General features: G+C 42.5%; 1 protein-coding gene across 1 annotated transcript in view; it reads right to left on the bottom strand.

Annotated features, from left to right (window-relative positions):
* Window positions 1-686: 686 nt before the first annotated feature.
* The window catches only part of LOC109921676 (CD99 antigen-like protein 2), a 48712-nt gene continuing 22503 nt past the window's right edge, over window positions 687-26895 (bottom strand). The window contains exons 2-7 of the mRNA XM_048597878.1: window positions 22296-22355; window positions 18378-18434; window positions 17389-17466; window positions 14095-14196; window positions 11250-11304; window positions 687-2781 (exon numbers count right to left, since the gene is read on the bottom strand). Coding sequence (XP_048453835.1) covers window positions 11264-11304; window positions 14095-14196; window positions 17389-17466; window positions 18378-18434; window positions 22296-22355 — 338 coding nt within the window. The 3' untranslated portion in view covers window positions 687-2781; window positions 11250-11263. The remainder of the gene's footprint in view (window positions 2782-11249; window positions 11305-14094; window positions 14197-17388; window positions 17467-18377; window positions 18435-22295; window positions 22356-26895) is intronic.

Raw genomic sequence — 26895 nt, 5'->3', positions numbered from 1 at the left:
GAGATTTGTTTCCTACAATCCAGAACAGTTACACAGTCACTTTTAGACCAGATTCTTTGAATTCCAGGATTCTACAGATTTTCACTGACAAGGTGGAATCAAACCAGTTTCATCAGAACATTAGTCTTGACTCTGGATCACCAGTCCAGTGACATTACAACTATGCCAACGCAATGTGTGAGCATTATTCTTATTAGATAAGGTCATAAAATTATAGACTCATACAGCCTAGAAGGCTTCCATTCAGCCCATTGAGTGTGCAACCAAGAAGTCCCACAGTCCTGTTGTTACCTCATGTCCCTCCATTATTCTCTCGTTTGTAGTTATCGCGTTTGAATACTATTGGATCTTTATCCACCACTTGGTCATTCCAAATAACTCACTTGTTGCATGAAAAGTGTTCCCTCATGTCAGCTCAGCATTTCCTTCAGCAGTCGTTTAATCTGTGCTGTTTGGGTGTTTAATCCTTCAAACACTGGAAATAATTTCTCTTCATTTACAAAAAAGATTTAAGTTATGACTTTTAAATACTTCCATCAAATATCCTCAATTCCAAGGATAAATGTTTGCTAAACATGCGGTTGGAGTGTTTCTTTTCTCTTTTACTGAACAGAACATGTAATAACCACTACCTGTTGCATATTCTTTAAAAAATGACAATAAAAGGATTAAAATTCAAACCCATTTTATTCAAATCCACTTTATTTTACATACTACAAGCCGTTCATGGTCAGTCTTAATTAAGACAACTTAAATTCCACATTGAGCTGCATTCAGTTAATGCTAAAGTAATTCCCAATTACAAACAATCCCATAAATAGATATCAATACACTATTGACTTGAAAAGTAACTATCACTGCAGCTATACGCTGTGAAATAGGAAATTGTTTAAGAAATATTTCACTCTGCCCAAGGTTGCCGGCACTTATGGCAAGTTTAACTGAGCAAATGTAGTGAAGTCTGACAGTTCCTATCTCAAAGCACTTGGAATTTGATTTCTCAAGTCAATAATGGGAAGCCATTTGGAGGGTTTATAAAATGACGGATAGATCTTATCACTTTACTCCATCTCCTTCTGACACCAAGTCATTTAATAAAGATCCCTCTCCACCTGCCCATCCACTCTACATCAAGCACCAGAATACTTCCCTCCATAATCTCTCCTTCCCTCATTAGTAAGCAACCTCTAAAATGAGCAGTTAATCTTAAGAAAGGACCACATACAGTAAATGCCCAAGGTTCCTTAAGTTATGCAGCTGCAAATCTTATAAAGCCTAACATTGAGTGACATTTATGAATATTCACCCATCGAAAAAAAAAGACAAAACGCAAGGTCCTCCATAAAACAAAAGTCTTCCTGCAATTGTACAAGCATTTAAGACATCCATACGATATTGTTCAGTCTGCTATTTTGAAAGAAGTAGTGATGTTCTGTTCTGAATCCCAATTTCTTTTATACCAGCATTGGCGACTGCATCCTGAATTATCCAAGTTCATTTCCTGGGAATTTCTTAAACTCCCATCTCTTTACAAAAGAGCTCATTGAAACTCTTTGACAAGTTTTTAGTTGCCTGTCTGAATATCTCACGTGTCTTAAGTCACTTTCACCTGCCAATGCTCCTTTGTAGAACCTCCCATGTTACAAGTGCAATATAAAGACAATTTGAAATGCACCTTCACTCTTAAAGAGGCAAAATGAAACGATCGACTTAATTTCTTACATGCTGGTTAGTGAGCAGTAACTCCTAAGGAGGTTTCTGGATTGTTTCCAGAGATGAGGGGTTTCTCTTACGAAGAGAAATTGAACAGTTTAAGCCTATACTCTCTACAGTTTTTGTTCTCTAGTAGAATGAGAGATCTAATTGAGATACATTAGATGCTAAAACGGATTGAGCAAGTAGACATAAGGGAGTGAGTCCCCATGTGGGGCAATCTAGAATGAGAGGTCATAGTTTTAGGTTAAGGGGTAACAGATTTCAAACAGAGATGAAAAGGAATTACTTCTCTCAGAGGACAGTGAATCTGCGATGAATGCTGGGATATTAAGTAAATTTAAGGAGGAGAAAGACAGAGTTTTAATTAGTAACAGGTTGAAGGATTATGAAGATTGGTCAATAAAGTGGAATTGAAGTCAAAATGGGATCAACCATGATTGTAGGGGCTAAACTGCCCATTCCTGCCTCCTAGTTCTTATCTTCTAAGGTTTAGTTCCTTGACATTGTAGCTACAGCAATGAGCAACCTCCACCTAAAACCAGGATCTAAAGCTTTTGAACCCATCATTCTGCGCTCAACTCATTTCAATAACTTTCATCATTATCTACTTCATAATGTGTACCTTCACTGAGGTAACTTTTATAAAATTGTGTAATTAAGTACCAGTATTTCAAAATGAACATCCCTTAAAATTTCCAAGTGTTTGTAAATACAATAACTGGAAGACAGTGATAATGTTCTGAACTGATGTTTGGTAGCCTGAGCAGCCAACCGTTCTATAAATTGTTTTATGGAAAATATCATTTAAAAATGAAAATTTTCAAAACAAAAGAAAAAAAATCCATATCATCAAGCCAGGCCTGCTAACACATTCCAATCCAACGAAATAGCAAGGTTTTAAACAATGTTAAAAACAAGTCAGAACCTCAACGGGTGTTTAAGCAAAGGAACCTGAAATAGTATCCAATATGTCTGAAGTTGGACAGCAACTATCAGCTTCCTATCTCTTTACGATGACCATTTCAACTTCCTTCCAAAAGGTGGCTTGGCAGAAGAGAGGTTAAGCTGAAGTGATGGGGAGAGGACATAAAGGAACATACAAAAATAAGAAATCAATTTTTAGTAGCATTACAGATATCTAATTATAGCATGGAACATAGGCATTACTGCCAGGGTCAGTATTTGTGGACCATCCCTAATTGATCTTGAACTGAATAGCTTCCTAGGCTATTTCTGAGGGCTGTTTAGAGACAACCATATTGCTGTGAGTCTAAAAGTCACAGGTAGGCAAAACCAGGGATGAATGGCAGACTTCCTTTGTTAAAGGACATGATGAACTCAATGGCTTTTTGTAGCTATCAACAACCACTTCATTATCAATTATTGAAATTAATTTTAAATTGCAGATTTTGTTTTAGTAAATGAAGTTTCACCAGCTACCATGGTAGAATTCGAACTTCCAACCCCAGAGAGTTAGCCAGGGCCTCTGGATTACATATCCAATGGCATTAATACTTCAGCACAGCATTGATAAGAAAAAGCCAATATTTCTTGCACCATAGCCAGAAGACATGAAAAATCTCAAATAGAAAAAAAACCCTGCATTCTCTTTTATAATTCTGTTTTTTAACATCTATTTCTTTTGTAAATGGACAATTCTGCTGAACTCAGTGACGAGTGACCACAAGATCGTATGTTCAGATGCTTCTGAACCCCTTGCATTACACAAGCAGTTTTTCTGTCCAGAGCTGGCAAGAAGCAAAATAAACCATCAAGATTCGTTCTGCCGACATGGGCGCTAATACATTTTCAGTTACCACTTCACAATAAAAATTCTGACGGGGGGAAAAGGAAAATATACTGTTCACTTAACAACTTTCCAATTAGCCCACTGAGATGGGCCCTCAGCTTCTGAAATGCTTGTCTGTGTCAAATTAAATTTGAGCCTGTAGAATTATTCAAGTATATAATTCTAAGATTCTCAGTCAGTTGCTGTTTGACCTCCTGAAAAAAAAGGGCATCAAGCTGAGTTGACAGGCTGTCAACTCCATACTCCAAGTTTGTTTACAAATTGCTGACTGTAAAGAAATCTATATTTTGCCTGAAAAATGGAAAAGTATAGCTGAAACTATTATTGAACACTGGCTGCTGGGAAATTGAACATTAGGTAAAATGATTTTTAAAACCTCTTGATCTACCCAAAATTTAGGATTTATAATCTATCTCTTGCCCTAACTTACTTAATTTCTTGAGTGCTTCTGTGTGGAGATGTAGTAGCAAAGCAATTTCCTCATATTTATAAATAATTCCAATCTTTGATTTCCTCCTAAAGAATTATTTCAAAGACTGTATTCCAAAAATCAGGATTAGGGAACACTCTTCTGCTCACCTCAGTGAGGGATGGGAGTAAAAAGGGAGAGTGAATCAAACAATACCTCACTGTCTAAGGCTTAAAATGGGAAAAGCAAGCAGAACTTAAATTCAACTGATTCCCACATTGTCTGCAACAGTTGGTAAAATGTTAGATTGCGGAACAAAATGCACGAACTGTATCGATCCTCAGAATTTGTAACTCTGATCTCTAGTGAATTTTCTCGTCTGAGCTGGCAGTAACGGTATAAGATTGGCCTTGAGGAGGACACAAAATCCACTGCATTTCCTGCCTTAACAGCCCAGGTCATTGGGTTTTCAAAGGATAAACGAATAGGACTGGCCAAGGAAATGTAAAATTTGCCACGTCCATAAGGATCACGTCTTTTAATTTTGTGTTGTTAACAGAAGTTGCAGACTGAAATGAGAAAGGACTGTTTTGGAAGGATGGCTGCATAATTTGGAAAGCAAATAACCTGACAAGGCAAGAATCACAAATAATCCGTTGTGAAGAAGGGTCACCGGACCCGAAATATTAACTGTTTTTTCCTTCACAGATGCTGCCAGACCTGCTGAGCTTCTTCAGCAACTCTGGTTTTGTTCCTAACTTACAGCATCCGCAGTTCTTTCGGTTTTTATTAAGAATCATAAATAGTTGTTTCAACAAGAGTAACTGAAGAGTTTGCAGACGAACTGGAGCTGAAGGGTTCTTTACTCAGAGGCACAATGGGACCTTGATCAGATGGGCTAATGGGCTGAGGACTGGTAGATGGAGTTTAACTTAGATAAATGTAAGGTGTTGCCATTTTGGTAAGGCAAATCAGGGCAGGATCTTCAAAGTTAATCGTTAAGGGCCTTGGGGAGTGTTCCTGAACAAAGAGACCTGGAGGTGCGGATGCATTGCTCCTTGGACGTGAAGTCGCAGGTAGACAGGGTGGTGAAGAAGGTGTTTGACACATTTGCTTTCATTGGTCAGAAGATTGAGTGTAGGAGTTGTCATGTTGAGGCTGTACAGGACATTGGTGGAGCCACTTTTACAGTACTGCATACAATTCTGGTTGCCCTTCTATGGGAAAAATGTTGCTAACTTGAAAGGGTGAGAAAAAGATTTACAAGGATTTTGCTGGGACTGGAGGGTTTGAGTTGTAGGGAGAGGCTGGATAGGCTGGGATTTTTTTCCCTGGAGTGTCAGAAGCTGAGGAGTGACCTTATAGAGGTTTATAAAATCATGAGGGGCTTGGATAGGGTAAATAGACAAGGTATTTTACCTGGGGAGGCAGAAGGGGGGCTGGGGGGGTGGGGGGAGTCCAAAATTACAGGGCATAGGTTTAAAGGTAAGAAGGAAATATTTATAAAGGACCTAAGGGTAGCTTTTTCACGCAGAGGGTGGTGTGTGTATGGATGAAGCTGCCAGAGGAAGTGGTGGAGGCTGATACAATTACAACATTTAAAAAGGTATCTGAATAGGTATATGAATAGGAAGGGTTTAGAGGGATATGGGCCAAATGCTGGCAAATGGGATTAGATTAATTTAGGATATCTGGTCAGCATGGATGAGTTGGACTAAGGGGTCTGTTTCTGTGTTGTATGACCCTATGACTCTCTAAGAATTTCTGGTTGACAACAAGAGGGAATAGGTTTAAGGACTGGTGACCAGTTACTGAAAACAAGGACTTTTTGCTTACCATCAGCCATGTAATTTGTTCTCAGGTAGCAGTTTGGGAATGGGAACAAAAAACAGAGAAGGAATTTGATCTTAACCAGCTTAGGAGTGGTCTCCCTGTTCACCGCAGTCGAAACTCACTTTTAACTAGAAGCGAACAGTTCATCTTCACTTCAGCAGTAGGTGTAAGCTCTAACTTTTAATGGGTATGTCAGTGATACTTCACAAGTGAACCAGCCACTCTGTGCCTTTGCAAATACAGTAGAAGCAATTGGGAAAGCGAAGGCAGAAAGAAACTTACAGATTAGTAAGAACCGGCTCAGCAGAACTTCGGAGCAAATGTTTTTCTTATCTGTATGTGTAAGGGGGGAGTTTTTAAAGGAATTGTGTTTTAATGAGGAGTGTTATATGTAAATGGTTTAGAACGGTTTACCTGTAGCCAGAGTCTAATTACTTGTAATAAATAATAATTCTTGTGAAGCACAGAAAAGTGGTCCATGCTTTTTAAAATCAACCTTGATCTGAAAATTAAGTTAATATGAGGAATTGTATGTGCTTATTTAAAAATCTATCACAGCCCTGGCAATAGTGGGGGTCAATTTCCAGTGCATTAGCCTCAGGGAGTCATCACATGAAAACCTCAGAGGTCCTGGAGGCTGGGACCAATAATAGTTCCCTCAGTATTTACAGTCGCAGTAAATATTTGCTGCTGTTCCTGAAAATGCAATACCTGTTGCCCATTCCCTAATGTGGTTGGCTATTGTCAGAGTCAGTGCAGCATTCCTTCACTATTAGAAGTGCTGTCTTTTCATGTGAAAGATCCCATTTACAAGTCAAACAAAGGAACTTCCCCGGTACTCTGGCTAACATTGTTCCCCTAATCAAAACAACTGAGAGAGTTTGATCATAACGATATAGAAACAGAATTAAGCCTTTTGGCTCATCCACTCTGCTCTGCTACTCGATTATGGCTGATATGTTTCTCAACTGGATTGTTTGTGGGAGCTTGCTGTGTGGAAATTGGCTGTTAAATGCCCTACATTCCAATAATGACAATTCCCGAAATAAAAGCAGAACACTGTGCAGCCCAGGAAATGTGAAATAAAAACAGAAATTGCTGGAGAAACTCAGCAGCTCTGGCAGCATCTGTGGAGACAGGAACAGAGCTAACGTTTCGAGTCTGGTGTGAGCCTTCTGCGAGGCTATTCCCTAGGACAGTAGTTCACCAATAAGGAGTGTCTGCAGTAGCTGGCTGTTCAGCACCTACACAGGTCTCTCACTACTGGGAAAACCATCACCTCTGAGCAACCTAAAAGTTCATTTGGACATGTGCAAGGTCAGACAGTCTAATGTTCTTGGGTCACAGGTTCAAATCCCGCTACAGGAATTTAAATTCTTTGAAATAATATCCGGGATATAAATTTAGTGGTGAGCATGAAACTCTCATCAATTGTTACAAAAACCCACCTAATGTCCTTTTAGAAGAGGAAATCTGCCGCTCCTACCTGGTCTGGCGTACGTGTGACTCCAGACTCACAGCAAGGTGACTGCCTCTTTGTCACCCTCTGAAATGGCCTAGCAAGCCACTTTATTACAAGGACAGAGGGTTAGGCAACAAATGCTGGCTCTTCCAGTGATGCCCACATCCCTCATTAAAAAGAATGATCAGAAAAAATTCAAGCCATTTTTTTAAAAAAGAAGTGGTTTTGCCACTAGGTGGTAGGCTCGGTTTCTCAGATGTTACTTGCTGTAGTTTCTATTGGTTGTGGCTCAGTCAGAGGCATGCTCAGCACCGCACCCCTGCCCTCCACCCCCCATCCCCCTGAGTCACAACACTGAACACTTGAGTTCCACTCCAGAGCTGAAGCAGAGAAATCGCAGCTGAGGCAACACTGAAATGCTGAGGGAGTTCGGCACTGCCAGAGGTGCCTGTCTTTCAAGAACAAATGTTAAAAAAATCCTATCAGCTCCATTAGCTGGGCAAATCCATTGCAATATTTCAGAAAAAAGCAGGGTGAGTTTTCCACCAATATTCATCCCTCAAAACAACCACCCTAATAAATTTGGCATGATCACTTTGCTGGTTGTGGGAGCTTGCTGTGCTGATATTGGCTGCCTTGTTTTCTGCACTGCAGCAGTGATTACACCTCAATAGTGCTTCGTGGGCTGTACAGCTCTACAGGCACACCGTGAGAGGCGCTATATAAACGCAAGTCTTGCAATCTTCTTGTTTTTAGGATTGGCTGTGACCACAGATGGGCTGAGGGACACAGCAGGCCAGGCAGCCTCAGAGGAGTGGGGGATTCGACGTATCAGGTCGGGACAAAAAAGTCCTGATGAAGGGTCCCGACCTGAAACGTCAACTCCCCTGCTCCTCTGCCTGGCCTGCCGTGTCCCTCCAGCTCCATACCATATTGACATTGACTCTGACTCCAGCCTCTGCAGTTCTTGCTATCTCTAACTGATGGGTTGAGTGCTTGTCTGGTGACCTCTCACAATAGGCATGGATTTTATGGACTTCATGTCTCAGTCCTATCACTGGTTGCTCCAGGTCTCGCTACGTGCTCATTTGCTCATCAAAGCACAGTGTTGTCTGTTAATGTCAATATGCAGCCAGGGATTGTTACATTTCTTTTAAATGTCATTGCTGCAGCTGTGCTGGTTAGCACAGTTCTCCCAGCAGCTTGTAATGTTTACTGTACATACAATCTTTCCAAACATTCCATTAATGCTGACCATGAAACGCCTGCAGATATTCCAAAGATCGTGGGAGGTTCTAATGCAGCCTTTTTCTTTCTACTGCCAAAACAAAACCCTCAGCTTGAGTAGGGAAGGTTTTTGATATTTAATTGGTTCATTTATTTCCTCAGTGTGATTGGAATGCCAGAATCCGCAATCCTGCATTGTCTCTACCCCAAGTCAGGTCTACAATGTTGAGGCTCCATCCTAAATACATTCTGCAACTACTGCCCTGCACAGGGAGTTCAGTGCTGTAGCATCATCTCTCAGGTCATAAAAGAAGCATTGCTTTCTCAGTCTCCCATCATTGCCGAATCCCACAACAGCAACAGAAACTGAACTGGATCAGCCGTCATATCAACCTTGGGTACAAGAGCAGGACAAGAGGCGAGGAATCCATCAGTGAGTAATCCACAACCAGACTCTCCCAAGCCTGTCCCACATCTATGAGGCACAAGTCAGGAGTGTGATGGAATAAATCTCCATTTGTCTGGATGGGTACAGCTCCAGCAACACTCTGCAAACACAACATCTTTGATTGGCACCCCATCCATCACCTTCAAAATGCCATCCCTCTGACACGTGTACCATCTACAAATAGTATTGCAGTAACTCTCCGAGGCTCCTTTGACACTAGCTTTCAAACCTTGTGAGCACTACCATATACAAGGACAAGATGCGTGGGCACACCACTCCTGCACGTTCACGCTCAATATCCCGATTTGGGAGCATATCGTCATCCCTTGCTGGGTCAAAATCCTGGAATGCCCTCCCTAACAGCATTGTGGGTGTTGTGGTTGGTTGGCTCGCCGAGCTGGTTCGTTGTTGTTCCGCAGACATTTCATTACCCTGCTGGGTCACATCATCAGTGCAGCCTCCGATGAAGCGCCGTTGTGTCTTCCCACCTGTTATTTAAATTCTGGAGTCCATTGAGCTGGATTACCCCACTTCCAGTTTTTCTTCGCAGTGGAGTGTATATGGAGTCAAGCTCTATGTGTTTGTTGATGGCTTTCTTCGTGGAGAACCTATTGTGGGTCTACCTATCACATACGGACTGCGGTGATTCCTGAAGGAAGTTCACACCCACCTTGCTAATGATGACCTCTCAAGGCTACTTAAAGGGTCTCCCCTTGAAAGTGAAAATAAAATTTTCCAGGACTATAACCAAACTGAATGTTGCTGGTCTAAGAGAGCCTCAGCATGCATAGACATCTTCAGAATTGGGTAAAAAAAAAGGACTGGTGGAAGGCAGGTAAGGGACTGGTAAAATTATTGCCATTTAAGGTTGTGAATTTCTGCAAGATTTTGGCACCACAGTCAAGAACGACATGCACCTCCCCACCCCTAATCCCTTCACAGAAGGCCAACTTTTACACACACATCCTAAAGAACAGCAGGAGCAGCCAAGCACCAACACACATCTCAACAGGAGGAGTGGGATCTAGGAATTAAAAGCAGGAAATGCTCAGCAAGGCAGGCAGAACTCTTTCAATGCAACCATCACCAACTGAAACCCCAGGCAGAGTCTTACAGGGGCCCTAGGGTGTCAAAAGTAGGAGGCAACCCTGTTTCGGTGGGTGGAGGGGCCCAGCTACATGGTATTAGCAAGGGGAGTGCAGGGGTGGCACATTAAGTAGTTATCGAGCCCTTGTTGAGAACGCCACAGCCTCTCCTGAAGAGTTGACGCTGTAGCTGGAGGTTGTCGGTTTGTCAATCGCTGGGTGTCCTGGACCTTTTTCAGCTCAGAGTCCGGGATCAGCAGATCCAGTCACGTAGACTCCCAGCGAAGGGGATCACGGACACCAGGATGTGCTGTTGCTATGTGAGCAACTTCCTGGCTGGAATACAAGGTGAAAAACACCAGAAACATTCAGCATCTAGGAAGAAAGAAGCAACCTCCCTTTCATATCAATGAGATTTTTCTGTCCAATTTTCTATTCTGGTCATTAAGTTCCACATTCCTGGATCAAAGACTTCGCTGTAAATCTTTCCGTTTGCCTCACCCTCTGTGTCCAATAGATCACCCCGGACTCTCTTTCTGCTTCTTTACCCGCTTCGTTCTTGACTCCCTTTTGCCTTACACCAGCACCAATGTGGGAGACAGTGGTATTATCACGGGACTAATTGTCCAGGAGGCCTGAGTGCATCCTCTGGGTACAAAGGTTCAAATCTCACCAGGGTAGGTTGTGAAATTTATCTTCAAATCAATAAATTAAAAGCTAATCTCAGTGATGGTGACCATCATCGGTGGTCGTGCAAATCCATCTGGGTCGCTAATGTTCTTTAGGGAAAGGAATTCAATATCCTTACCTGATCTGGTCTACATACAACTCCTGAGCCACATCAATGTGTTTGATGCTTAAATGCCTCTGGAATGGCATAATGAGCCTCAGTTCTAGGGCAATTAGGGACAGGTAAAAAACACAGGCCTTGGTCAGTACATCCCATGAGAGAGGGACAGAGAAAAATAACTTCTATCACTCCTGCCCTCCATTCTACGATTCTATTTTACTGCTGTTTTATTGTACTTCCTTAAAAGCTGCTCCACTCAACCTAACGTTTTCCATTTCTGATTGAAAGATCACAAACCTGAAATGGCAACTTTGCTTCCCTCTCCACAAATGCTGCCTGACCTGCTGAGCGTTTCCAGCATTCACTGTTTCCACATCAAAAGAGGATATTGGGGGCAAATCAAAATTAGTCATGACGTGTTTAATCGGAACAGGTTTCTGGCAGATATGTTTGTCATTTGAACACATACCATTGAGCATCCTTTCACTGGTCCTGCACATTCACGTACTGTTCAGTGAACATTTCTGTTAATGGAAACAAAATCGATTAATGACTAAAAGCAACGCATTTCCTGTCTCACCTCTGTAAGCCATTCAACCAAATAGATTTTGCGTTCTCGTAACTTTTTCCTCAGTTACCATCTCCCTGCAATGTTCATCTAATATCATATCACCCAGTACCTTAGGGAGCTGGTTAGCACAGTTGGCTGGATGGCTGGTCTCTGATGCAGTATGATGCCAGCTGTGTAGGTTCGATTCGCACACCAACTGGGATTACCATGAAGGACACACCCAGAGTACTGTGTATAGTTTTAGTCTCCTTACTTGAGAAAGGATGTACTGGCACTGCAGGGGGTGCAGAGGAGATTTACTCAGTTGATTCTGGAGTTGACAAGGTTGGCTTGAGGACACTGGGACTATACTCTTTGGAATTTAGAAGAACAAGGGGGGAATCTTGCAGAGACATATAACATTTTGAAGGGATTCGATAAGATAGAAGCAGGGAGGTTGTTTCCACTGGCAGGTCAAACTAGGGCGAAGGGGCATAGCCTCAAAATAAGGGGGAGCAGATTTAGGACTGAGTTGAGGAGGAACTTCTTCACCTAAAAGGTGCCCAGTGAAGCAGTTAAGGCTACCTTAGTGGGGTGCTGGAGGGACACAGCAGGCCAGGAAGCAGAGGAGCAGGAAAGCTGACGTTTTGGGTCGGGGCCTGCTGTGTTCCTCCAGCTCTACACTGCGTTATCTCAGACTCCAGCATTGGCAGTTCTTACTATCTCCAAGGCTACCTTGGTGAATGTATTTAAAGCAAAGATAGATAGATTTTTGAACAGTAATGGAATTAAGTATTATGGTGAGCAGGCGAGTAAGTGGAGCTGAGTCCATGAAAGGATCAGCCATGATCTTATTGGATGGCGGAACGGGCTCGATGGGCCACATGGCCTACTCCTGTTTCTTATGCTCTTATGTAAGGACGCACCTTCTCAACCTCTCCCCTCACCTGACGAATGGTGACCTTCAGGTTAAAACACCACTACTTGTCGTTAATTCTTTCTCTCTCTAATATGAGAGTGGTCCTGTGGGACTACAGTGAGTTTGCATTTATTTTATAGCATGTTGTTGACATTCAACCTTTACCATACTTCTTGTTTCTTAATAAAATTATTAATTGCTTCACCGTCAGAAATTTGAATGACATCAGTGATAAAAACTCCTTATTTGCAAACAATATTTATGATCCTATGACTTTTATCACCAAAAATATGCTAATCTAACACTGTGCCCTTAAAGAATCAGCACAGAAAGGAGCCAATCTTCTGATGGCATCTCTTTCAAAGAACTGACGCTTTATTCCCAAATGTAGAATTGCTACATGGATTCCTCTGATGACAAGATGTACAAAAAACAAGTAGAATGGGCCTACATTTGAAAGAACTAGAGTATCGCTGAAGCAAAGAGACATTTTGTTGAAGCTTTTCACTGTTCAGACACAAAAACAATTCCCAAGAGATAGGAATTTACACGAAAAACTTCTTCCCTTTTCACTTGTGTAGTGTCAAGGAACATTTCGATACATTGAAGACTACTGTTACAAAGGCACTATGTAAGCATAGTGGCTCAGTGGTTAGCACTGCTGCCTCACAGCACCAGGGTCCTGGGCTCGATTCCACCCTCAGGAGTTTGCACATTCTCCCCGTGTCTGTATGGGTTTCCTCCGGGTGCTCGGGTTTCCTCTCACAGTCCAAAGATGTGCAGGTTAGGTGGATTGGCCACGCTAAATTGCCTATAGTGTCCAGGGATGTATAGATTAGGTGGGTTACAGGGGAATGGGTCTGGGTGGGATGCTATGAGGATCGGTGTGGACTTGTTGGGCCAAAGGGCCTGTTTCCACCCTGTAGGGATTCTATGAAATAACTAGTAGCGGTCCTGCTTCATGATGTAGTATGTATATTTGATTTCATTTTATTTATTGTTGTCATATGTATCAAAGTACAGTGAACAGTTGTGTTGTGTAAGCAGTACGGGCAGATCATAAGGTACAAGGACATGCAGATCAGACGGTGTTTAGATAGAGAGAAGCAAACAAGATTACAGCTGCAAAGGAGGTGCACAGTAATTTTTACAGACTTAGAATTGAAGTTTTAAAGTGCAGAACGATTGTCAGAAATGTGGGAACAAGATCAGCTGTAGACAGCTCGCAAAGAGTCACCCTGTGTTGACACCATCTTGAACCAACATTCCTCAGGTCAGGGGAGAGGTTGAGAAGGACAGTTCTTCATAGTTTTGGCCTCGTTATTTAAGAAAGGATATAAAACGCTTTAGAAATAATTCAAAGAAGGTTCACGTGACTGATATCTGGACTGACTGAAGAAAGGTGACAGGCTTGGTTTGTTTCCATTATAGGTTGGAAGAACAAGATGGGTTTCAATAAGGAGAGATCCTGAGAGGACTTGACAGGGTGGACACCGAAAGGCTGTCTCATCTTGTGGAGGGAGTAGAAATAGGGACCACAGTTTGAAAATAGGGTTCTTCCATCTCAGACTGATATGCAGAAAGATTTTCTCTCAGAGGGTCATGGGTCTTTGGAATGCTCTCTCCTAGACAGCAGCAGAAGTGGGGCCATTGAAAATTTTAAGGCAGCAGTAGACGGCATCTCTACGAACGAGAGACCCAAAGGTTAATCAGGGTAGGTGTGAGCGTGGTGTGATCAGATTAGCCACGATCATGCAGAATGGTGCAGAAGGCCCAAGAGGACTACTTCTGCTCCTAGTCCAGATGTCTGCATGTACCATACAGAGAGGCATATAGTATTCTTACCTAGCAAACTGAAACACAACTTCTTCACTTGTTCAGATGTTCCACCTATTAAAGCCATCACAAGGTCAATGATGATGTCAATCACTGTTGGAGGGTCCTGAGCTGAAGAGATTTTAAAAAAGAGAAGCCAATTGATAGCATGCTGTTTATAAAGCTACATATTTACACTACGACAACGTTCACTATGTTGCATACAAGTCAGAACACAATACAATTCAATTCACATTGACATCAATGAATGCAGTGATAGCAGGTTGCTGTACAAAAAAATCCAGAAGTATTCAGGTATGGTAGCATAGGCATAGGCCATTCAGCCCATCGGTTCTGTTTTGCCATCGAATCACACCATGGCTGACATGCATTTCAATCCAACGAATGAGCCTTTGCTCCATATTCTTGCCTAGCAAGCATATATCCATCTCAGAGTAGGAGCAAATCACTGCAGATGCTGGAGTCTGTACTGAAAACAAAAAAATGCTGGAGATCACAGCGGGTCATGCAGCATCCATGGAGAGAGCGCAAGCCAACGCTTCGAGTCTAGATGACTCTTCATCAGAGCTGACATGAAGTGTGGAGGGGGCAGCATTTATGCAATGGGGGCGGGGTGCAGTGCTGGGGGAGAAAGGGTGTTGATACTGCAGGTTAAGTGATCGAAATGTGAGAATGGCAGAACAATGGTGTGTTTAACTGCCAGACAGGAAACAACAGACAATCCCATTGGGGGGAGGGGAGTAGAGGACATGGTGACAGAGAATGTAACAAGTAAAGCTAAAAGTAAGGGAAGGAATGGGAGTGGGTTCACAATTTGGAGGTGTTGAACTCAATATTAAGTCCAGAAGGTTGTATAGCGCCTTGACTGAAGATGAGACGTTCTTCCTTCAGTTTGCACTGTGATTCGCTGGAGCATTGCAACATGCCGAGGACAGACAAGTGGGCACATGAGCAGGACTCTGTGTTAAAATGACCAGCTATGGGAAGGTCGTGGTCCTGCCTGCACACGGACCAGAGGTTTCCGCAAAGCGGTCACCCAGTCTGTGTTTGGTTTCTCCAATGTAGAGTAGGCCACATTGGGTGCAGCGAATACAGTACACAAGATTGGAGGAGGTACAGGTGAAATGCTACTTCACCTGGAAAGACTTGGTTTCAGTGTCCGTCTCAGCCTTGGGGTAACGGGTTGATCTACATTTCCTCTAACACCTGTCTAGAAAGGTTTCCCTGTTTTCACTCCAAGTGGACGAACTCACCAGAGAAATTCATCTCCCTGTATCACCCACTATTAAAACCCATTATCATTGCAAATACTGCAATGTCATCAGCCCCAAGCATCAAAACCCAAGGAAATAAAACATTGCAAAATTCTCACAGGTCTATTAGCATCTGAAGAGAGAAAATTTAGATGAATATTTTGGAGATCATGTCTTAATCCGAAATTGAAGTGGGGGAATGGGGAAGCTACTTTAACGGATTGGAAAATGAGGAGAAGAGGGAAAGGACAAATAGCCAAAAGGCTTCAGAAACCAACTACTGTGATAAAGAAGCAGATATTGTATTGGGGAATGATAAAGACTCGAGTTCTTACAGCACCTCTTATGACCACACGATCATTCAAACTGCTTTATAGCCAATGAAAGACTTTGGAAGTCCTTTACAACCATTTGAGGACAAATTCAATGGTTTCCCCACTTTCCTCACTTCTTTTTTTTGTTTGTTATAAAGGTTGAGTATTCATTGATTCAGTATGTACTTATTAGACCGCATGTGGACAATAAACACTTAGCCAGACAGAGTTCCTCGAGTTAAGTACTGTAAGCAAAAGGTTAGTTTTATTGCACTAAAACCCACCCAGGTAAAAGGTATTAATAATGTAAAAATAAGTCCATATTCTGCAAGACATATGCGCGCGCGCACGCACACACACACACACACACACACAGACACAGACACACACACACAGACACAGACACAGACACAGACACGCGCGCGCGACAGAGAGAGGGAGGTTTACTTTGACCAACTCCCCAGCTCTTCTTTGATAAAGCATGGGATCTTTATAACCAGAGACAGCAGTCAGGGCCTTAGTTCAATGTTTCATTCAAACAAGGGCTCCTCTGGTTTGAACTCAGAACCTTTTGACTCAGTGATAAAATTTCTACCAGCGAAGCTATGGTTGACACAGTTCAGATAGGCAGGGAGTTACGAACATCGGGCAAAAGGGGATTAGTGATAGTTAAGATGATTCAGGAAGCAAATGAAAGCAAATGTTTCTTCCAGATTAGCCTTCTCAAAGTGAATGGCAGTGAACCAAACATTAATTCATTTTCTATCTTCAGGTACTTGTTTAAAAATAGTTTATTCAGTCAATATGGGCAGCACTGGCTAGGCCAGCATTTATTACCCATCCCCTATTGTCTTGAGAAGGAGGTGGTGAGCTGTTTTCCTGAACCACTGAAGTCCAGTGCTGAAGGGAAGGAATTCTAGGATTTTGACCCAGCGACATTGAAGGAACGGTGATATATTTCCAAGACAAGGATAATGAGCGGCTTTGAGGGGAACTTGCTGGTGGTATTCTTGATATTCAAAACGGTAGAGGCCTTGGATTTGGATGATGCTGCTTATCTAGCCTTGGTGAGTTCAGTCTGCCACAATCGCTGATATATCGACCATGTTTATAGAATATAGCATGGAAGCAGGCCATTCAGCCCAACAAGTCCACACCAACCCTCCAAAGACCTGTAACTCTAACCCACCTAGCCTGCACACTACAGGACAATTTAGCACGACCAATGCACCTAACCTGCACATCCTTGGACTGTGGGAGGAAACCGGAGCACCCGGAGGAAACCCACGCAGACACTGGGGAGAATGTGCAAACTCCACACAGACAGTCGCCCGAGGGTGGAATCGAACCCAAGTCCCTGGCGCTGTGAGGCAGCAGTGCTGACTACTGAGCCATGTATCAGCGACATTTTATCTTCTCAAATTTCAGAAATTTTCCATTATCAGTCTTTTGGGTTCACCTTTCACCTTGGTTTATTGATCAGCAACAGTAGCCAATAATTCTGTTGGTCTTTATTGACAACATGACTCAGAAAACAGACCAAATGAATCAAGGAAGAGTAAGTTCATAATGAACTACCAAGCCTGGGTATGAGTCTGTGACATTGTTGTAGCTCATTAAGGATATCACTTAAATCAGCTTAATTTCTGCCATTACTCACTATAATTTGTTTCAGTAACCTATGCTGTTTGACATCTTCATGTGAACGCATAAATATGACTGAAAGAAAGGGTTACCTTTAGATTTGGTCTTCTCGGGTTTATAATCACTGTTTACAACATCTTGAAGATCTGAATCATCAAAACTGCTACCGGCTGTTATATTAAAAGAAAACAGATTAAATACACCTGTAAAATGTCAGGCTTTCATTCCCAAACATGTCTTGGCCACTGTATTTATATAGTTCTGGTTTCTCGTCAATGCTAACCTCCAGGATGTTCATAACAGGGATGTGTCTTCGTGAGTGGCTATGGTGAGGGCATGTAGGATTGAGGGGGCATGGAGGTGGCAAAGGAGATGAGGAAACAAGAGGTGGGGGATGTGGGCTTCAGTTCATAGATCATAGAATAGATCATAGAATGCCTGCAGTTTGGAAGCAGGTCATTCGGCCCATCAAGTCCACACCAACCCTCCAAAAAGGATCCTACCCACACCCACCGCACCCCCACCCCCACCCCTCCTCCCCGCAGCCCCCAACCGTATCCTGTAACCCTGCATTTCCCATGGACAATCTACCTAGCATGCACATATTTGGACTATGGGAGGAAACCAGAGCACGCGGAGGAAACTCACGCAGACACGGGAAGAATGTATAAACTCCACACACACAGACAGTCGCCCGAGGGTGGAATTCAACCCGAATCCTGGCGCTGTGAGGTAGCAGTACTAACCACGAAGCCAGCGTGCCACCCAATGAGTTGAGCAGTAAGGGAAGAGTGCTTAACAACCATTTGTACAATGGGGCTGAAGTTTTAGACAGTTCAGACGGGCCATCTAACCCATCTGATCTGCCCTTCACCCACCTTGGAACTGCTCACCAAGATGGAGGGTATGACTTATTCACGGGTGGAGATTTCCCAACTTGAGCTTTCTGCCACGATGGTAGAAACCTAACCCCTGGTAATCTCACACTTAGCTTCTTTCAGTTTGTCTTGCTGTGCGCAAGATACCTGCTCTGTTTTCATGTCAGCACATCCTTTGAGAAAGGTAGCCCAGCAATACACACCTGCTGGCTTAATGGGATCACCACTGAGAGCGTCACTCAGGTCAAAATCATCAGTACCTGGAAAATAAGTGATTACAGTTATTCTAATTTCCAAAATTCTTGTCTAAGTACTCAGACACTTACTTACATATTCTGTAGGTGTAACACTATATTTTGCCTTCTGTTCTATTACCCTGATGTACTTATGTAAGGTATGATTTAAAAACGGAAAGAACTGCGGATGCTGTAAATCAGGAACAAAAACAAAGTTGCTGGAAAAGTTCAGCAGGTCTGGCAGCATCTGTGAAGGAGAAAACAGAGTTAACGTTTCGGGTCCGGTGACCCTTCCTCAGAGGGTATGATTTGTCTGGATAGCATGCAAAACAACACCTTTCACTGTATCTTGGTACATGTGACAACAATAAATCAAATCAAAACAATTAGTTTTTGGGGGCTGTTATTCTCGGATTTCAATTAAATTGGGGTGCAGCCAGCCACAATAAAGGTATCCAAGCTCAGAATCAGAGTTCAGAAATGATTGGGACTTTGATTGAAAGTATCTAATCAAAATGATACGAATTGTCACTTCTAATTTTTTTTTCGGGGGGGGATATGCAGGTGTTGGAGGGTCAAACTTTCTGCAGTGATTTGATATAAGGAAGCGCCTTGCTAGAGCACATCACAGGACAGCTTTAGACGACCACTTTGGTGTGGTTCTGGAGCCACCTGCTGGATAAACTAAGCAAGGACAGCAAATTTCCTCCCGTGAAAGGCAACAGTGAGTGAGCCAGAGAAAACAAGGTGTAGGGCTGGATGAACACAGCAGGCCAGGCAGCATCAGAGGAGCAGGAAAGCTGACGTTTCGGGTCTGGAACGTCTTTCCTGCTCCTCTGATGCTACTTGGCCTGCTGTGTTCATCCAGCTCTACGCCTTGTTATCTCAGATTCTCCAGCATCAGCAGTTCCTACTATCTCTGAATAGATTTTTGATAGCAATGGACTGCAGTAGTTCAAGAAGGCTCAGACAGTGATACCCATAAATGAATTCAGAAAAGAAACACAACAGTTCCATGAGCATTTCATTCTACATTTATCAGTTCATTTAAGTTTCCCCAGCTACCATGGCAGGATTTGAACTTAGATCTCTGGATTATTCATCTGTGTCTGAAGATGCTGCCATGTGGTGCAATTTCTGAGCCAGGGAGACCGAAGTAACCCAAGTTTGAGCTCAGCTAGCCAGCTTTGCCCTCAGCTGTTGTTATTACCTTTGGTGTAACTGTGCCAGTGGTAAAGCGAGCCGGAGAGGGAGTAGCAACAAAGAAGGCCATTCAGCCCTTTGTACCCATTCCTGCTCCCTGAAAAGAGCTACCTAATCATTCCTGCTCCTTGTTCCATCCCACAACCTTACAAACGTTTTTCCTTTCAGTACCTATCCATTTCGCTTTCGCAAATCACTATCAAATCTACTTCCACTCTTCTTTCAGCCAGCACATTCCAGATCATAACCACGTGCTGCATTTATTTTAAAAATGTCACCTCGTCTCTGTGACCTCCGGTTACTGACTTCTGCGAAAACCATTTGAACACCTCGATCAAGTGGCCTTTTCACCTTCTCTGCTCTAAGGAGAGCAACCCAGGTTCTTCGGTCTCACCATTTAATGATGGGGTGCCATTCCTATAAGCCTCCTGTGTAACCTCACTATGCTTGAACATCCTTTCTGAAATGTGGTGCCTAGAATTAAGTAGCGCTGGTTAAACATCTTGCTTATTGCAGGATCACTTCTCAGGTCAGGCTATTCCCTTCTGAATCGCAAATTCTCTTACAGGCAGAGCTTGGATTTAGAAATGTAGAAAAGAGGAGGAAGTATGGGCTATTCAGCCCTTTAAGCCTGCTTGTGTCATTCAATATTGTAGCTGATCATCCCATTCATTATCCTTTTCTCCATATTCTTTGATCCCATTATCCCTAAGAATTATATCTAACTCCCGCTTGAAAATGTTCAATGTTTTGGCTTTATGGGCTCTGGTTAAAGAAATTTCTCCTCATCTCAATCCCTGTATCCTTAGATTTTGATCCACTGGTTCCAAACTCCCTGGGCAACTGGAACATCCTTCCTGCATTTACAGATCAGGTACTGGAAAGTGGGATTTTAAATAGTTTTTAACTTTCTCAGCCAGCAGAGACAATGGGCTGAATGGCTTCTTTCTGTGCCGTGATATTTCTATGGTTCTATGATATGAGCAGAGAGGTCAAAGGAAATTTAGACATTAACCTTTCTTTCTTTCTTATGTTATCATGGAAGCACTGTTATTCTGAACAATTTATTTCTTATTTTTTCTAATTTATTACTATTAATTTGCACTTACGAATTTCTGTAATGCTAGACTTTTTGTCTTTTTTTTTCCCCTAAGGAATGTGTAATCAAGAATCTGTACCTAGGTAACTTTGTAACTAAGATGGCAGCGTAAGCGGCGACTCTTCACTATACTTGCATGAGCATATGTGACAATAAAGCTAATTCTAACTCAACAAAAAGAAAAAATATTTGCAAACGTACAGGGAAGAAGATGGACTAATTAGACAATACTTTCAAAGACTTGGCTCAAGCACAAAGAGCTGAATGACCTCCTTATGTACAGCTTGACTCAAGGTTATCTTCTCAGACAAAATGGTTAGTGCAGATAAATCACAGCAGGGCAGCTGGTTGCTTCATGTTGTCTGACATGGTGAGGTTATTAAATTGTTCTGGAATCGAGGTGTATGGAGTATTTTACTGTTTTTTTTTCCTCACCTGGATACTTTCCCTGACTGAAACATCTATTAGTGAGTTCTAGCCTCAAAGAACTTCTCTCCTCAATCTCAATTAAGATGGCAACAACAGGAGCAGCAAGCATATCACGCTCTGAGTAAAACCTCCAAGCAGTTAAGTCACCTTCTCAACAATTTAAAAAGGAGAAGAAGAACAAAAAACAAAGAACGATATAGCATAGGAACAAGCCCTCCGGCCCACCAAGACTGCGCCAACACATGGTGCCTTTCTAAACTAAATCCTTCTACCTCTATAGGGTCCATATCCCTTTATTCCTTGACTATTCCCGTATTTGACAAAACACCTCTTAAGTGTTACTATTGTTTCTGCCTCCACCAACTCCTCTGGCAGCACATTCCAGGCACTTACCACTCTGTGTAAAAAGTTGCCTCTCATATCTCCTTTAAACTTACCCCTTTTACTTACACCTATGACGCCCATTGACGTTTCTACCCTGGGGAAACAACACAGTCTGACTATCCATTCTATCCACGTCTCTCATAATTTTGTAAACTTCTATCAGGTCATCCCCTCATCCTTTGAAATTCAAGTGAAAAGAAACCAAGTTTGTCCAATCTCTCCTCATAGCTAATACCCTCCAAACCAGGCAACATCCCAGGAAACTATATTTTCTGTACAGATCACAGTAATTAAGGAGAGGCTGTGGGTAATGCCACTAGACTGGTAACCAGCGCCCAGACTAATATTCCGGGGACAAAAAAAAAATAGAAATTGCCGTAAAATCTCAGCAGGTCTGGCGGCATCTGTGGAAAGAAATCAGAGTTCACGTTGAGTCCAGTGACCCTTCTTCAGAACTGCCATGCTGAATGTCCATATGACATGTTAATTATTGTCAATACTCATAATGTCCTCTAGGGACATCTGCCATTCTTACCTGGTCTGGCCCACACGTGACTCCAGGCCCACAGCGATGTGGCTGGCTTTAAAATGGCTCAAGACAAATAAGGGAAGGGCAATAAATGCGGACCCAGCCAGAGGCACCCACATCCCATGAATGAATTTTTAAAAAACTATATATCAAACTATCATGCCAATCAAAAACATTAGTGTTAGTAATGACTTATTTACAACTGAATCTTTGTGTAAACACACTCCTCATCAATACATACTTGGGGGTTTAGTGGGATCATCTTTGAGAGCATCGTTAAGATCAAAACCATCACTGTAATCTGGAAAATAAACAGATACAGTTATTTCAACTTACTGACTTAAACTGTCAGTTAGAAACAGCAGTTCAGCAGCAGTTTAAGATATAACTTAACATCTGAGACAGGCTCATATTCAATTTCAGATATTCGTCTAAATAAAAGCTGATGGTCAAACAATAAGCTAGTCAGCAAGTTGCCACCTTAAGCCAGAGTTATAGTGTCATACAGCACGGAAGAAACCCTTCAGCCCATTGAGTGGTTAGCACTGCTATCTCACAGCGCCAGGGACTCGCGTTTGATTCCACCCTCGGGTGACTGTCTGTGTGGAGTATGCACATTCTCCCTGTGTTTGCGTGGGTTTCCTCTGGGTGCTCCTGTTTCCTCCCACAGTCCAAAGATGTGCAGGCTAGGTGGATTGGCCACGCTAAATTGTCCCATAGTGTCTGGCGTGGGGTGTGCAGGCTAGGGGGAGTAGCCACGGGAAATGCAAGGTTACAGAGTTAGGGTAGGGGAGTGGGTCTGGGTGGGACCCTCTTTGGAACGGCCATGTGGGCTTGATGGGCAGAATGGCCTACTTCCATACTGTAGGAATTCTATTATTCAACGCCAACCTGCCTACACTATTCTATGAACCCACATTCAATACAGGAATTTGAAAAGTCCATGGCTGCAAGATGTCAATTTAATAAAACCTTAAACAGATGAGATAGGTGGGTTATTTTTTATAAATTGATTCACCTACCAAACCAGCTAAAATTGTTTTCCAATGATGCTGAGATTCCATGAAATTTATCTGGAGGCCTGTAAGATGCTTCTTTGTAAAATTTTCAACACTTTATTAATTAGTACTTTACTGCTGTCATTATGAATTTTTATGCCCATTGCTGTACAATTATTTCCTTCTCAACTCCTCAAACACCCATTAGTTAGGACAATGCCACAATTTTTTGCCCCTTGGGAATCTGATCACAAAGAATTTTTAGGAGGGTGGGACTTAATAGGCAGGTCAGGCAGAAGAAAAGGCACTTAACACCCACTCAAGGGGCAAGTTTCCTGCTCCTCTGATGCTGCCTGGGCTGCTGTGTTCATCCAGCTCCGCAGCTTGTTATCATATTTGTGAGCAGATAGATAGACGTGCATGCTCAGAAATACAAGACATGCATAGCACCTGACTCATCAGGGAGCCTGTGCCACAAGCCATAAAATGGCCCACACCCAAACTTACTAATAAGCTCATCATTGCCAGTGGTTGTACACCATAGGCCTCAACCTAGTCAAAATCATATTGAAATCCCACTGTTGACTTTAGCCAGTTTGCAATACGTAGGTGTACAAACAAAGTAGCAATTCTTTACTTGCTTCAATGAAGTAAAAACAACTACTAGGGGCAGCTGAAATCAGGATGGAAAATGCTGGTGAAATTCATCAGGTCTGGCAGCATTTGTGGAGAGAGGAAGAGAGTTAATGTTGAGTCTGGTATGAACCTTCATAAAATAGAATCATGGAATCTCTACAGTGTGAAAGCAGGCCACTCAGCCCATCAAGTCCACACTGACCACTGTACAGCATCCCACCCAGACCCAAATGTTATTTTTTCATACAATTTAGGTATGGCTTTTGTGCATCTGAAGTTAATTATTAGCTTGTAAATATTTCTGTAGCCATTGTGACTTCCTTTAAAAGAGTTTAAGAGAGCTACTTTGGTAACCTTAATGGATTTTTATTTACCTTAGGATGCTTTACAATTTTGCAAAGTCTTTAAGGTCTGTTAGAAATACCTAAACTTGGGGAAAACATCCATTGCTCAAAGAGAGAGATCTGTTTTTGAGTTTTACTTTGTTCAGCAATTCTGTGAAATCCTTGGTTGGAGATGGTTGTACAGAGCTGTGCTCCTCAGGAAAATATAGTAAAAATAAATTACCTTTGAGTAAAGAGTTAGTGATAGTCCCAAACCAGACGTGTTGGAATAATACCCTTAAATGCAAGTACATTTAAACTCAGCTGTACGTTAGCTCCAGGGAGAAGCAATAAGTGCTTCCAATCTAGCAGTTAAAATATCGAGGTGTTGGGGAAAATAATATCTCGGGTGTGAGTACTGTAAAAGGAATATCATCACGGAATCATAGAATCCGTACAGCGTGGAAACAGGCTATTCGGCCCAACAAGTCCACACCAACCCTCCGAAAAGCATTCCACCCAGACCCATCCCCCTACCCTTTCCCTGTAACCCTGCATTTCCCATGGCTAATCCACCTAATTTACACACCCCTTGACACTGCAGGCAATTTAGCATGGCCAATCCACCTAACCTGCACATCTTTGGAATAGTAGGAACTGCAGATGTTATCTCAGATTCTCCAGCAAGGTGTAGAGCTGGATCAACACAGCAGGCCAAGCAGCATCAGAGGAGCAGGAAGGCAGAAGCTCCTGTTCCTCTGGATGCTGCTTGGCCTGCTGTGTTCATCCAGCTGTACACCTTGTTATCTCATCTTTGGAATACTTTTGAGTACTGGACAAAGGAATTCTTTTTGGAACTTGTAAAAGGAGTGCTTTGGGATTAGTGGGATTATAATTTTGCTGGGGGTTGAAAAATCTTTGAATTTGTGTAATAAGTAATAGCTTGTTTCATTACATTTTCTCTTCATTTCAATCGATTAATTCAATTCTGTTTTATTGTTAAAACATAACCGTCAACATAGTGTGCATACGTTTCAGCAAGAGGCCACATTGTTCTGAACAAGATATGAGCTATCAAGCCAGGTTTCAGTCTGGAATCTGCCTTGTCCAGTATTAATATCAGATGGAATTATAACACTATGAATTTGTAAATTGCACTGGTGTGATACAGCATGTAGGAAGTGATCTCAGAAAAGAAACTATCAGCCTCTGAATTTTGAGTGAGTTTGCAACCATCAGCACTAGCTTCATTCATTCAAATGCGTCTTTCCAAAGTCAGGTCACAGATCATAGAATCCCTACAGTGTGGAAACAGGCCCTTCGGCCCAACAAGTCCACACCGACCCTCAGAGCATCCCACCCAGACCCATCCCCCTATAACCCACCTAATCTACACATCCCTGAACACTACGGGCAATTTAGCTGGCCAATCCACCTAGCCTGCACATCTTCGGACTGTGGGAGGAAACCAGAGCAAACCCACGCAGACCCTTTGCTCATTGTCAGTTGACGCTTCATCTTGAGCTTTACCCTTGTCTGTTTTTCTTCCCCATCAATAGCAGTTCGCCATTGCCTTGCCCTCTGAGTAGCAGGGCAAGGTGCCAATCCCAATTCTGCCACGCCTAAAATCTGAGTCAAACCTGTGAAGGTGGCATTACCCTGCAATGCACATTAGCCATCCCAGTTAACCAGTGAAAGGGGACCTTACTAAAACAGACAAGATTCTTAAGGGACTTGACAGGGCAGATCCTGAGAGGTTGTTTCCCCTTCTGGGAGAGTCTAGGACTAGAGGGCATGATCTCAGGGAAAATACTTCACACATTTAAGACCGAGATGAGGAGGAATTGCTTCTCTCACAGGATATTGAATCTGTGGAATTCTTTCCTGCACAGGGCTGCAGGGACTGCACTACTAAGTATATTGAAGGCTGAGATTAACAGATTTTTATTCACTAAGGGAATCAAGGGTCATGGGAAAAAGGTAGAAAAGTGGAGTTGGGGACTATCAGATCAGGCCATGTTCTGAATGAATGACACAGCAGGCTCAATGGGCCGAATGGCCGACTTCAGCTCCAATAGTCCCCTCAGCACTGGATTTTCCAAATATTAACTTCCCAACCAGCTGACAAAATGTTTTCATTTTATACAGAGATAATGCTTGCAGTACAATTTGACCAACAAAGGCAAAATTTATGGTATTTTAAAGCACTGAGAGTTCCAAAGAAGAATCATCATACCGGACTCAAAACTTTATTTCTCTCCCCACAGATGCTGCCAAACCTGCTGAGTTTCTCCAGCATTCTCTGTTTCCATTTCAGATTTCTAGCATCTGCAGTACTTTGTTTCTATCCGAGTGAAAAATGCATTGAGCGGCAGGATTCTCTTCAATACACATTTGATTAAAATCAACCAAACAAATAAACCAATTGACCAAAAATAGGTCATATCAGGCTCAAAACAGTAACTCTGTTTCTCTGTCCACAGATCTGCTGAGATTCTGCAGCAGTTTATTTTTAATTAAACAAAACAACTGATGGACAGCCCCCTTTAAAGGGCCTATCTGACAAAGACCAAAACAGAAGGAAACTTAAATTTAAAATAAATTCCATTTTCAGGCCTTGGGGTGCAGGGTGTCTCTAACTCTTGTAGTGTCCAGCTCGCAGGAATCCTCAGGTGCACTGACAGACACTGCATGCTTCTTCTCTCTCTCTAAAGCTACCCAGGTACAGATATAGCCACAGGGGCAGGAGCTGAATCAACTCCTCAAACACATGTTGGCCTGACCTGCTAGTGGTCACCTTGACCAGGCACTCATTATACAAGGAACCAAAAGAAAAATGCTGGAAAAGCTCAGCAGGTCTGGCAGCATCTCTGGAGAGAAATCA

This window comes from Rhincodon typus, chromosome 6 (assembly GCF_021869965.1).
Source record: "Rhincodon typus isolate 14 chromosome 6, sRhiTyp1.1, whole genome shotgun sequence".
Taxonomy (NCBI): domain Eukaryota; kingdom Metazoa; phylum Chordata; class Chondrichthyes; order Orectolobiformes; family Rhincodontidae; genus Rhincodon; species Rhincodon typus.
Note: the sequence above shows the minus strand (reverse complement) of the source record. Positions and strands in the feature narration are given on the sequence as shown.